Source organism: Talpa europaea (genome assembly GCF_964194135.1).
Source record: "Talpa europaea genome assembly, chromosome: 14".
Lineage (NCBI taxonomy): Eukaryota > Metazoa > Chordata > Mammalia > Eulipotyphla > Talpidae > Talpa > Talpa europaea.
This window is the reverse complement of record NC_140082.1, coordinates 49,404,250-49,417,917: the sequence shown is the minus strand read 5'-3', so window position 1 is coordinate 49,417,917 and position 13,668 is coordinate 49,404,250. Positions and strand designations below refer to the sequence as shown.

Genomic DNA, 13,668 nt, shown 5'->3' with positions numbered 1-13,668 from the left:
AGAGTATGATGGGGGTGATTGGAACATAATGAAATATTAATGTCTGAAAACAGTCACTGTGGGAAGTCTGAGTTGAATAGTCTGGGATGACCTTCATTGGGCCTGTTTCAAATGGTTGTTAACCAGCTTCCATACTATCCTAATGATGCCTTCTTTTTTAAAATTTAGGTAGTTGAAAGTGGTGGTCCTCAGGCTTTAAAGGGCCTTGAACAGAAGTAAGTTCCTTTATCTGTTCCCCTTTTCTCTGAAAGTAATTGAAAACTTTGTTTAAAAACCCTGAAAGAATTGTGTATGAAACTCATATGAGTCTCTTATGTTGTAGGTTGTTAGAAATGGTTCTTAACTATATTAATGCTGTAGCACAGTCCATGGAGAAAAATGCAGACAAACTAACTGTCAAGTTTTGGCGAGCTCTCCTTAGTAAAGCTTATGACTTGCTAGATAAGGTAGGTTTTCATTTCTCCCCATCTGTTGTTTTGCTGCCATTTTTATGTCATGAAATTATTTAACAAAGCTTTAATGTAAGAATAAATTTATAAGTAAATAAATGTTCAAATTTTTCTTGGGAATAAAAGTCTGATGGCTAGGAATGAATCCTTGCCAAAAACAAGAACATGTGGCTCGGTAAATACAATGTTTTAAATGTTGTCATGAAATACTACCTAACATTCCATTTTATTCAAGTGTAATAAAGGAAAAAACCCATTCATTAGTATGTGGTATGTTAGAAATATTCCTGACCTTGACATAGAATCACTACTTAAAATCTAGTGAAATTACTTAACCATTACACTTGCTACAAACAACCAGTTCACTTGCTGTTGTTTGTTTGTTTGTTTTTTAAAAGATTTATTTATTTATGTATATAAGAACTGGGATACAGGCCAGAGGTGTGGGGGGTGAGCAGTGGGCAAGTCAGGAGAGGTCTGCTGTACCATGTGGGTAGCTCTCTGGCCGGGGATCGAACTTGTGCTGCAGAGGCTGCAGATAGCTTCATAGGTTGTGTCTTAACCGCTTGGGCCACCAGGGAGGCCCTGTTGTTTGGGTTTTGTTTTTGTTTTCCCATAAGTATGGTTAGTATTGGCTACCTGCAAGGTTAGCGTAGAAATTAAATGTGAAAATCCTTGGCACTTAGAAGGTATGCAATGAATTGAAAAACTGAGTTTGTCTTCCCTTATTTTAATTTATGTCTTTATTTATATACTTGTGTTAAATGAAAAATTGCTGTATAGGTCAATGCCTTGCTGCCCACAGAGACCTTCATTCCTGTGATCAGAGGACTCCTGGATAACCCACTGCCATCTGTTCGCCGTAAAGCATTGGATCTTCTGAATAACAAGCTACAACAGAATATATCCTGGAAGAAGAAAATTGTAAGTGAGGACTGCCAGACCTTTTCGCTTCATCAGAAAGTGCCATTCAACTCCCTTAAGTTTCTCCAGTGTTAAAATTTAACTAAGTGTATTACCTGAATCTAATACAGTGATGTATTTTTTTTAAAGGTTTATTTATTTATACAAGAACTGGGGTACAGGCCAGAGGTGTGGGAGGGTGAGAGAATTCACCAGAGCCAGCGGGGAACAGAACAGGCAGATGGACCGAAGACACTGCTGAGGGGAGCAGCGGGTGAGGCAGGCGAGGTCTGCCGTGCCATGTGGATATCTCCCTGGCCGGCCGGGAATTGAACCTGTGCAGCAGAGGCTGCAAGACAGCTTCACAACTGCGCTCAACCCACTGTGCCCCTGGGGAGGCCCGCAGTGATGTATTTTAAAACTGCTTTTATAAGAGCTTTTTTTTTTTTTTTGTATGAATTTCTTTTTATTTTAAGATATAATTAAAATAAACTTTGTATTAGTATCAGATTTCAAAAAATGATCTGATATTTGTCTGTATTGTGAAATGATCACTTACAAAAAGTGACAGCAAGGAGCTTACCATCTGTTTTTTTCCCTAGGATTTTAAAAGTTTCAGGTATCATTCAAGTTTTCAGCCCATTTTGAGTTAATTTTTGTGGATGGTGTAAGATAGTGCGTTCGTTTTCATTCTTTTGCATGTGTCTATCCAGTTTTCCTAACACCATTAACTAAGTTGAAGAGACTGTCCTTTCTCCATTGTATACTCTTGGCTCCTGTGTAAAAAAAATATATTAACCATAATGCCTAGGTTTATTTGTGGACTCTCCATTCTGTCCAATGATCTCTGTATCTTTTTTTTTTTAAATATTTTATTTATGCATACAAGAACTGGGGAGTAGGCCAGTGGTGTGGGGTGTGAGAGGTTTCACCAGAGACAGAGCGGGGAACAGAACAGGCAGACTGACTGAAATATACTGCTGAGGGGAGCAGTGGGCGAGTCAGGAGAGGTCTGCTGTGCCATGTGGGTTGCTCCCTTGCCCACTGGGGACAGTGATGAAACTCGTGCTGCAGAGGCTGGCAATAGCTTGATAGGGCTGTGATTTAATCCGTGCGCCACCAGGGAGGCCCTCTATATCTTTTTTAATCAATACTGTATACAATTTTGATTACCATAGCTTTGTGATATAGTTTGAAATTTGAGAGTGTGGTGCCTCTAACTTTGTTCTCTCTCAAGTTTATTTTGGCTTTTGGGGGTCTTTCATGGTTCTATACAAAGGATTATTGTTTCTACTGCTGTGAAAAATGTTATTTGAATTTTGACAGATTGCATTGAATCTGCAGATTACATTGAGTGTGGTGAGCCTACCAATTACTAGTTGTTGCAGGCAATGAGTATAGAATAACCTTTTTATTTGTGTCTTCCGTTTCTTTCAGTAATATCTTCTAGTTTTTAGTATACTAGTCTTTCACTTCCTTGATTAAATTATTCTTGGGTATCTTAAATTTTTTTTTATGTAGTTATAAATGGGATGTTTTCTTTCTAAGTACTCTTAAAATGGAATTTTAGCCTGATGGAATTCTTGTTTAACGTGGGCCACATGTTGCCTTAATGTAAGAATCATTCTTATCCTGTTTTACTCCAAATTGTAAAGAAAAAAATTGGTCACAAGCACATACATTTACTTAGTGGTAAATAAAGCAAGTGGAAAACAGTCACTTGTGTATAATGATGTGACCTCTTGGTCTGATTTCCATGGAGACTGTCACAAGCAGTAAAGACGGGAAAAGTGGATTAGTATTATTTTTTTGGTGGTTTTAATTATTTGGGAATTTTGCCTTTCTTCTAGGTTTTCCATTTCCTAAAACTGGTTCCAGTTCTTCTGGTCATTGTGCAACATAAAAAAAAGGCATTAGAAGAACAAGCAATAAACAGACAGACGGCTTTGTATACCCTAAAGCTTTTATGCAAGAATTTTGGTGCAGAGCATCCAGAGTCTTTTGTCCCAGTGCTGAACACTGCAGTGAAACTGATTGCTCCGCAAGCAAAGGAGGAGAAGAATGTGCTGGGAAGTGCCCTGCTGTGTGTAGCAGAGGTAGCCTCTACCCTGGAAGCACTGGCCATTCCTCAGCTCCCCAGGTACGCTGGACCTGGAACAGGAATAATTGCAGGGGGGTTGTAGTATAAATGGAAAGGTAATACTTTAGTGACTTTTTTAAAAAAGATTTATTTATTTATACATACAAGAACTGGGGTACAGGCCAGACGTGTGGGGGGTGAGGATTCAATAGAGACAGAGCAGGGAACAGAACAGGCAGACTGACTGAAATATACTGCTGAGGGGAGCAGCAGGTGAGACAGAAGAGGTCTGCTGCGCCATGTGGGTCTCCTCCCTGGCTGGGGATCTAAACTCGTGCTGCAGTGGCTGTGGACAGCCCCATAGGCTACATCTTAACCCGTTGCGCCACCAGGGAGGCCCATCACTTTTTTTTTTGCCTCTAATACAAGTTACATAAAATTAGATTTATTAAAGAAATGATCTTTCCTTTAAACTGGAAAACACACTTTTTTTTATCTTTGTGGAGTTTATTGTTTACTCCCCTTTGACCAGTACTGACTGGGAAGTAATATATAACGTTCCTTTAGGGGGTCCATCCAATTGGGCAAAAGCTGCCTCATGCTACCCCACATTCAGAAGTCAAACACCCTGCGTGCTCCCCTTTGTTCTGGCATTCACTTATTAATTGTGCAACTGTGGGCAGGCTACCAAGACAAGTACCTCTTCATGGGATTCCTGTCGGGCAATGAATAGAAGACTTTCTGCACAGTGCCTGACACAACAAATGTTAAATTGAAAAACATTGTTATTTTTCAAAATGACTATAGTCAGCACTAATGGCATTGGGTGATTTCTTAAGACACAAAATGTCTAGATATTGTTTTGTAGGCTATGTGTGATGTAACAGAGGTCTGGGTTTTTTTCATAATGACTTCTAGTCCATTCTCCATTCTTGTTTTTCATTTCTAGCCTGATGCCAGCATTGTTGAAAATAATGAAAAACACCAGTGAGCTGGTCTCAGGCGAGGTCTATCTGCTCAGTGCATTGGCGGCCCTGCAGAAGGTTGTTGAGACTCTTCCCCACTTCATCAGTCCCTACCTGGAAGGTGTTCTGTGCCAGGTGAGCCACAGTGACCATGAGGTACTATTTGGGATGGCTAGGAAAGGGGGAGATTATAAATGTAATGATTTTATTTGTTTTTTAAGATTTTTTTTTTAAAGATTTATTTATTTTATGCATACAAGTCCTGGGTTACAGGCCAGAGGTGTTTGTGTGGGGCGGTGGGGTGAGAGGATTCACCAGAGACAGAGTGGGGAGCAGAACAGGCAGATTGACTGAAGTACACTGCTGAGGGGAGCAGAAGGTGAGACAGGAGAGGTCTGCTGCACCACGTGGGTAGCTCCCTGCCCGGGGATTGGACTTGTGCAGCAGTGGCTGCAGACAGCTTCATAGGTTGCATCTTAACCCCTTGCGCCACCAGGGACGCCTTGTTCTTTAAGATTTTAGTTTCTGTTGCCAGGAAAATTATTTCTGATGTCCTTGTTGTAATTAAATGCGTGTCTTTTTCTTTTCTACTGTCTCTCCTGCTTAATTGTGACATTGATATGGGTATCACTTTGTCTTGAGGCTCTCTCTTCACTTTGCAGAATGTATTTATTGATTTTCTTCTGCTGTGACATCTTTGGAGTTAGGCTACGGAAGCTGCCTTTTAGTACTTTCTGTAGACTTTGATTCTAGTGTAAAAGGTTTCTTAATCCTAGGTTGTCTTTGAAAGCAGAATTCCTGTATTACAGTTCAGTGTTTACTTAGAAACAGGCTAATGGGCAAGTGACATTTGTTTTTGAAAATGCCCAAAGATGACATTCCCTGTTCTATTATACTAATTATATGCCATTTGTGAGATTTGAAACTTTAACTGATATGATGCAAATGATTTAACCAAGTCACACACTCTTCAGCCAGAGCATCAAAGTAGCCTTCTTACAGAAAGGGATCTCTGCATCTGGGTTGTTAGCCAGGGAGGTCTGGACTCTTCTCCTGGTCCCTGGATTCCTGTTCTCTAAGAAAATCATTAGTCAGATAACTCTTTGTTCATTTGCCTTGTACCATTTATTTATATCCTTGACTCCTAGTTGAAAAAGAGGTGTCAGCCCTTTTTTATCTACAGACATTCAGGGTTGACTTAAAAGGAACTGCATTTAGAACTAAAATGCACTGAGCTCTTTACCAGTCACTAGCAATTGGACTGACTTCTCACATCATCACTATGACTCTAAGTGTGTAGATGTTCCCGGTGAGTACTCACAATGACCTTGATCACTGTTTTTACATTCCTCTAGGTGATTCATTTGGAGAAAATCACCAGTGAAATGGGTTCTGCTTCCCAGGCTAATGTCCGTCTCATGTCTGTTAAGAACACACTGGCTACCAAGCTCTCACCCCGAGTCTTACTGCCAGCCATCAACAAAACATACAAACAGATTGAGAAGAACTGGAAGGTTAGATCAACTTGGGGATTAGACTTTGGAGAAGGGAGGTGTGGTACTGAAATTACATTTTCATTGAAAGAAGAATATGGTTATTTAATCCCTTTATAAATGCATTGTTGAACTCCAGGGATAATAAAAATTGGCATATCTCTTTGCTGTGTTACTGGTAGAATCACATGGGTCCATTTATGAGCATCTTACGAGAACACATTGGAGTAATGAAGAAGGAAGAGCTCACCTCCCATCAGTCTCAGCTAACCGTATTTTTCTTGGAAGCCCTGGACTTCCGAGCACAGCACTCTGAGGTAAGCTTAAGGCCACTCCCCCAAATCCTAAAGTTAACCTGTTTAAGAATCAGAAAAATCTAACTGTATAACCTGTTGGACCTGTCAAAATCATTTAGACCTAGATGTCAGTATTCTGGCTAATAAATCAGCTCTTCTATTTTCAGAATGATCTGGACGAAGTTAGAAAAACAGAAAATTGTATCATTGATTGTCTAGTAGCCATGGTTGTAAAACTTTCTGAAGTCACATTCAGACCCCTGTTCTTCAAGGTATGCTTTCTTCCTATCTCCTTTGTCCTCAGGTATGTAAGTTGCAAGATATGTAAAAGAAACTAATATACTTTATCTTTTTAGCTGTTTGATTGGGCTAAAACAGAAGATGCCCCAAAGGACAGACTGCTGACATTTTACAACTTGGCGGATTGCATTGCTGAAAAACTGAAAGGGCTTTTTAGTCTCTTTGCTGGCCACTTAGTGAAGCCTTTTGCTGATACCTTGAACCAGGTGAACATCTCCAAAACAGGTTAGTAGCTGACGCCAGTTCAGTCGACACCGTTTCCCCATGTGCCTTGCACAAGGTACAATAAGTACAAGCAAGATTTTGATGGCTCTTGGGGCTAAGGAGAATGAATTTTTTACCTTACAGTCAGTTGCTAGGCATTGAAATGTTTTAGCACGATGGCATGTTATTAATTCATTGACTCACTTGGAAGAAAGAATAAAGTAAACAGGGATTACTGTACATTATTGGAAGTAACTTTAAAACTTTAAGATTGGCAGCTGGTGATTTAACTTGTCAAACTAAGCAATCTTAACCCTGAACAATCTTAACTCTAAAAAAAGGAATCACTTACCAGACAGAGCATTCATTTTATTTGCATTCTGTCTTCATTCTGATAATTACTTCTGCATCATTTAAAAAGTTTTGATTATGGGTCTTTTAATAGTGTTTAAGCAGTGGAAATTTAATCGTGAAATTCATTTTCTCATTTCTTCCCTTATCTACAGATGAAGCATTTTTTGACTCTGAAAATGACCCTGAAAAGTGCTGCTTGCTATTAGAGTTTATTTTGAACTGTTTGTATAAAATCTTCCTTTTTGATACCCAGCATTTTGTAAGTAAAGAGCGAGCAGAAGCTCTGATGATGCCCCTGGTGGATCAGGTAACCAAATAGAACTATCTTTTGGTAAAAGATGAGGAGGCCATCACTGTTAAATTTCTACAGGTTTTCTATCTACTAAAATAATACTTTGTTGGGCTTTTTTCACCTGGAGCCTTTTCCTTCTGAATTACCACTTTTTGTGGCTATGACATCTTCATGTGGCATACACTGAGTTTTAGCTTACCTTTGAATTCCCTTTGACATATAAGCTTAGTGGTTAAAATTTTAACTTTTTTTTTAAAAGATTTATTATTTATACAAGCACTGGGTACAGTCAGAAGTGCGGGAGGGTGAGAGAATTCACCAGAGCCAGTCGGGGAGCAGAGCAGGCAGAAGGACCGAAGTACATTGCTAAGGGGAGCAGCGGGCGGCAGGAGAGGTCTGCACGCCATGTGGGACCCTCCTTCGGTTGCCGGGGAGCAACCGGGGATTGAACCTGTGCTGGAGGCTGAGGGCAGCTTCACAACCCAGCGCTCAACTGCTGTGCCACCGGGGAGGCCCTAAAATTTTAACTTTTTAAAACTGGATTTCTTGACAATGTTTCAGACCTTGGCCACCCTCTGGAAGATGTTCTGCTAGATGGGAAGGGATGAGGCTCAAGGGCTATGAGAGTCCACTGGAGCCTCCCAAATTTGGTGCTTTGTTCTAAAGAGAGTATTAGAATAGTACCTGATTTTTGAGTCTGCTGATGTCATGAAGGGGATAGTAAAATATTTACAAACTGGGTATTTTGTGAAATGAAGAAAAGGTGAGAGCTGTTGCTCAAAGTTCTTGCACACTCTTAATAGCTGGAAAACAGGCTTGGAGGAGAAGAGAAGTTCCAGGAGCGGGTGACGAAGCACCTGATCCCGTGCATTGCACAGTTCTCAGTGGCCATGGCAGATGACTCGCTCTGGAAGCCACTGAACTACCAGATTCTACTCAAGACAAGAGACTCCTCTCCCAAGGTTAGAAGCTGCATTCAGAAGGGCTGGTGTGCTCATTCTCACGGGTAGCCCGGACAGCCTTGGAACTGTCATGGGTATAGGACCACAGTGAACCAGCAGGGACCGAGAGCATTGCTTGCCTTCTGGAACTAGACATAGACAGAAGTTTGAGCTGAAACATATTTGGTTTTTACTTAATAGGCTATTTATAAATAATAGCAATCTATACCCTTACCCTACAGTGTGTTAGACATAGCACTAGAAGACTTCTAAATGCTTTTAAATCTTAAAAAGACTTAAGGTAATTCCTTGTGTTTTTAAAGCACCATTTAAATAGCATTATGTTCCCAGAAATAAATGCTCTGTCCACAGAATAATACCTTTGAGTTAGAGGAGAAGTATTATGCCATTGGATATTTTAGACTTAGGATTTTGTTGTATAACAAGAGGTGAATGGGGTGGTAGAAGTATACTTACATGGGGGAGGATGAATGGAAATCAATAGTCCGTATCTTAGTGTGAGTGTTTTCAAACTGTTCTAGCCCCAGCTCCTATTTCTCAGATCATACTAGAACCTCAGTGGATAAAAACACACCAAAGCAGAATTGTGTTGATAGATTTATTTATTTATTCATTTATTTTGATATTGATAGATTAGTTGAAATATTAACATTAGGAAGTAACAAGAACAGTGAGGTTATTTTGATGACCCTGCCCAAATGTTAAGTAGGTTCTTAAACAAGTTGCAGCATTAAACTTACTTTTATATTTTCAATGTACATCATCAAGAAAATCATGATTGATTATAGGTAAAAATTTTTGAAACATGGCCTTGGTCTGTCCAAATACTCTTTAAAAATTTATTCAGAACCAGAAAGAGAACTAATAGCACTTTTGTTTCAAAATGATCATTAACTACCAAAACGACTGCTGGCATTCTTTATTGTAGACAACACTTCATGAAAAACACCTTGATTTTTTTGTTTCCAAAACTAGGACATTGTGACTCAATGAATACATATTTTAATTCAGTGCTGAGATGAAAGCAGGTGCCCTGGCTCCTCACACACTCTAGTGATGACCAGTCAAGGTTCTGAGGGGGATCCTCTGCCTACTGTGGCTGGGGTGATCGACGACCAGTTCGGCATGAACTCAGCCTGGGGAGCTGATGAGCTGCAGTGCAGTTACATTTGATGACATGCTTGAGTTTGCCTGCATACTTTATATTTTAAGGAAAATAGTACTTAAAAAGGTGAAATACAGTACTGGAACAAGTTTGAAAAACACTTGGTTTATAAGGGTACCCATATTATAAACAGATTACAAGTTGCTAAAGAAACTGTTATTCTAAAATCAAAGTTGAATAAATGTTTAAAAAGTTGGAGCTTGTCTCAAGTTAAACAGATCTTAACGTTATATGCCTGTAGTAGGTTTGTTGTTGTTTTTTTAATCATGTTTACTTTTTATTCTTCTCAGGTTCGATTTGCTGCTCTGATTACTGTGTTAGCACTGGCTGAAAAACTAAAGGAGAATTATATAGTTTTGCTACCAGAATCCATTCCTTTCTTGGCTGAATTGATGGAAGGTAATCCCCAAACTATGAAGAAATAATTACAGTAAAAGCCTATTAAAAAAAATGTATCCCATGATAATGCAAACTTTTGGATTATTAGGCCTCTATTACTAGGCCTTGGCACCAGTCCTGTGCACTGCTGCCAACCTCAGATGTCAAATATGGGAAGCTGAGTTCCTATTTTGAGTAAGATGGAGGTGGTGTGTTCAGAGGTGACCACCCAAGGATCACCTGAGAACTTGGTTATGGTGTAATTTTATTATCTTTATGCTTGTGAGGTTATTGTGATGGTACAAAACAGACTATAATACTATTTTCCATTTACCTCATATATGATTGAATATTTTGGTTCTGAGATGAAGGGTTAATTGTATCGAAGTCTAGTGCCTTGAAGGATGCAACAGGAGAGCTACCTGTTGATAAAGACCAGCATTTGGCACTCTGTGTGGGGTGTCCTGCCTGAATGCTCTCTCATTCCCACCACAGGGGTATGCCTCATCCCTGTTTTAAAATGGAAGAAACTAGAAACTTAAAAGGAGTAAATATTATAAGGTAACAGATGGTGTGCCAGATGGAAATAGGGTTAGGTCTGGATTTGTACAGTGTCTAGATGCATGTCATGGTAAGTTCTGTGGCACTACACAGCCCCAGAAGTAATGGGACATGTTCATATTAAGCAAGGGTGATGGAAGCAAGTTAATGTTTTCATATTAGTAATGCATTGCTTATCTAAAATAGTATGCTCTGCTTTGTTTCTTATGTCCTGGAGTGGGGATTCTGTGAGCTGCTGAAAGGAGTGGCATTGTTACAAAGTTGTAATTTTCATTTGGGTGCTGCTGTTTTGGGGTTCCATCTAACTCAGCTTCAAAAACTCAGCCAGTAAGAGGGAGGGAAATGAAGGCAGAAAGGAAGAATATGGAAGAAGTGTTCTATTTTGTTCATTTGATTGAATAACTGCCAGAGAATGAAAGACATGGATTAGACTAATGAGAAAAGAGGCAGGAAGACTGACTCATTTTAATTTTGGATTTTCTTTTAGATGAATGTGAAGAAGTAGAACATCAGTGCCAAAAGACGATTCAGCAACTGGAAACTATCCTGGGAGAGCCACTCCAGAGCTACTTCTAAGATTTTGTTTTGATATTTCATACTCTGTTCAGAGTTCACATTTATTTTTCACATTTTTTGGTGTTTGGTACCATATTACTTTTGGTACCTTAACATCTACTTGGACTGCTCACAGATATTTAAATACTTCTTTAGAAAATTCCCACCTGTTTTGTGCTCCTACATAAGCCTCTCCTGCCAGTTGTATAGAAGTGCAAAAAGTAAATGATACATGGAGTTTTTATACAGACTGATGTGTTTGCTTAAACATTTACTGTCATGCTTTCTAACTGATGTTAGTGTACAGACATGTTTTACTTTGAGCACCCAAATCTAGCAACTCCTCATTTCGATTTTAACTTTAGTTCTTCTGTAAAGAATTCTGTGTACATGGTATCCATGTCAGAGATTTCACTCAAACTACCTCTCTACTTAAGAAAATGACAGTTATTCAGCAAGAATGCTTTGAACCATAAAGTCATTTGAATTTTTACTTTTCATTTCGGGTAGATGACACTCAGCTTTCAATTGTGTGTGCGCTCATGGATGGATGGAACGCATTTTTCACTCAAGAGGATGGTTGTCTCTTTTATCTTTTTTGGGGGGAGAAGGGGTGATTAGTAGAGGCAACAGGCTGTTTATAAAACAACCCACAAGTAGAAGGGATTCAGAAACACTAGGTAACATGAAAGAACTCCTCCAGGATTAGAAATGACCACATTTCCATTGGTGGTTAACCAAAAATTACTCAAATAAATATCAGTATATGTCTTTAAAAGTGCTTTGACATTCTCTAATCTCTATACTATGTCATGGTAAAGGTAGAATGTAGGAACTCAAATAAAATCATGCCTTTATTTTAGGCATTTTTTTTCATTTGTCTTTTTTAAATTTAAGGTTTCTAAGAACTATCCTGTAGAATGTCCAAACTGATTCTGAATCTTTCATCTAAATTAATATAGAAATTTTGTGTAGCATTGTGACAAAGTAAAAAAGCTGACTTGCAGTTTAGAAATAGCTTGCTAGGAATGATACTTCTAAAGAAACATCTCAGTCTGATTCATTAATAAATGCTAATAGCATCTATCCACAAAAATTATCTTAAGATTTTATATTTATTCTATCAAAGAATTAATCTTATCTTAATATCTCCAAGTAAAACAAAAATGAAAATTCTTTTTAGACTCAGAGGAAACAACGTGAGTACTTTTTGTTTTTTCCCAAGTTGTCGAAGGTCTCTAGCATCTCAGTCATGCTCTCTGATGTTCTTTATGGAAAGAAAATCACCACCACCCTGGGGCATTACTAGAGCCTTCTACAGCTCTCTCAACTCTCTCCACCCCCCAAAATTTCGGGAGCTTGGCAGGACTCAGCATAATAAATTAACAGGAGAAGGTGGAAAAAGAAAGACTAAAAGTTTCTACACTAAGTGCTTATAAAGAATGATAATAATTGTTTTCAATATATGGGTACAAATAGTACCTAGCTAAAATTTTTAATGAAAATATTTCTAAACCCTGGCAAAATTCAGCCCAGCAATTGAATGAGATAAAATTATCTGAGTGATTAGCTTTTTACCTCCCCTTCTAAACCTTTGAAATTTCCTGTAACAAGATCTGACCTGTAAGTACTCTATGAAGAACTTCTGCCAACTTGCTTCAAAGAATAGAAAAAAATTACAGAAATTTAACAGTTTTAACCTGCCGATACAGGTTTGATTTTAATCACTTAAAGTAGAACAATGTTTTGATCTCAGTTGCTAATGATGATGGACTAATCTTTAAAAGAGCAGAGTGTGGGTTTACATGCCAACAAGCAACAGATCTTGTGTTGCCTCTACTTCAGTAGTCTATTTTACTTTCTGATAGCGCCTACTTTATAAACATTCATTAAATCTAATCGTGACGGTGCTTTGCTAACCATAAACATTTTACAAATTGAAATCATCTTGCTTCTACCTTACACTTTCTGTAGGAATACATACAGATCTTTGACACACTACATGCAGATATGCTAAAATAAATCGGTGGCCTTGAGATTTACATCAAGTTAATTTCAACACCATCTTTGGGTTTTTTTGCATTAATCTTTGTGCTGTGTTCAAATTTCATAATGTTATTTATTTGGTAATGCATAAAAGCCGATTTAGTTATTATGCAAAAGTGCCAGACGTAAATCATCAAAAACTCGTTAAGAAAGTGATCACTTAAGAAAGAATAGTGTCTTCTATAATTTAGTGTGATTTAATAGTTAAGTGATTCTTTCAAGTTCTTGGTGAGTTTATGTAATGCCTGTAGAAAAACAGGGGCACAAGGGCAAATCAAGAAGATTCTGAGCTCAAGAGAACAGGAGACCTGGTGGTTTTATACACCAACTGAAAAATCAATGCTCGATGCTAGCTACTGCATTATAGGAAGCAAGTAATAAATACTTGATGAATGTGTAGTTAAGTTTAAAAAAGAAGAGGCCAGGGTGCGGGAAGACCAGAATGGCCACAATAATGGCAATAGGTTGCTGTTGTCTCATTTCTTCATTGTATGCTGGACAAAGCCACACACCATGGCAAGGACTGAACACCCAGCAGTACCTAATGTTATACAAGCTCATTTTAACAATATACATGACCAACATAATGAGAATGAGATGCATTTTAACAAGGCCAGTGTTACATAAGACATTTTGTATTTCAGTTTTTGTAATAGTCATGACAG

The 13,668-nt window shown here is 38.5% G+C and overlaps 1 protein-coding gene across 1 annotated transcript in view; it reads left to right on the top strand.

Moving 5' to 3' along the window:
• HEATR1 (HEAT repeat containing 1) overlaps positions 1 to 10,978 on the top strand; it is a gene marked incomplete at both ends in the record, with an annotated part of 47,024 nt that extends 36,046 nt beyond the window's left edge. The window contains 13 exons of the mRNA XM_084253893.1: positions 169 to 215; positions 323 to 446; positions 1,233 to 1,373; positions 3,203 to 3,492; positions 4,382 to 4,532; positions 5,753 to 5,911; positions 6,073 to 6,207; positions 6,354 to 6,458; positions 6,543 to 6,711; positions 7,197 to 7,351; positions 8,140 to 8,298; positions 9,754 to 9,862; positions 10,890 to 10,978. Of these exons, the coding sequence (XP_084110019.1) occupies positions 169 to 215; positions 323 to 446; positions 1,233 to 1,373; positions 3,203 to 3,492; positions 4,382 to 4,532; positions 5,753 to 5,911; positions 6,073 to 6,207; positions 6,354 to 6,458; positions 6,543 to 6,711; positions 7,197 to 7,351; positions 8,140 to 8,298; positions 9,754 to 9,862; positions 10,890 to 10,978 (1,833 nt within the window). The remainder of the gene's footprint in view (positions 1 to 168; positions 216 to 322; positions 447 to 1,232; positions 1,374 to 3,202; positions 3,493 to 4,381; positions 4,533 to 5,752; positions 5,912 to 6,072; positions 6,208 to 6,353; positions 6,459 to 6,542; positions 6,712 to 7,196; positions 7,352 to 8,139; positions 8,299 to 9,753; positions 9,863 to 10,889) is intronic.
• Positions 10,979 to 13,668: the final 2,690 nt, after the last annotated feature.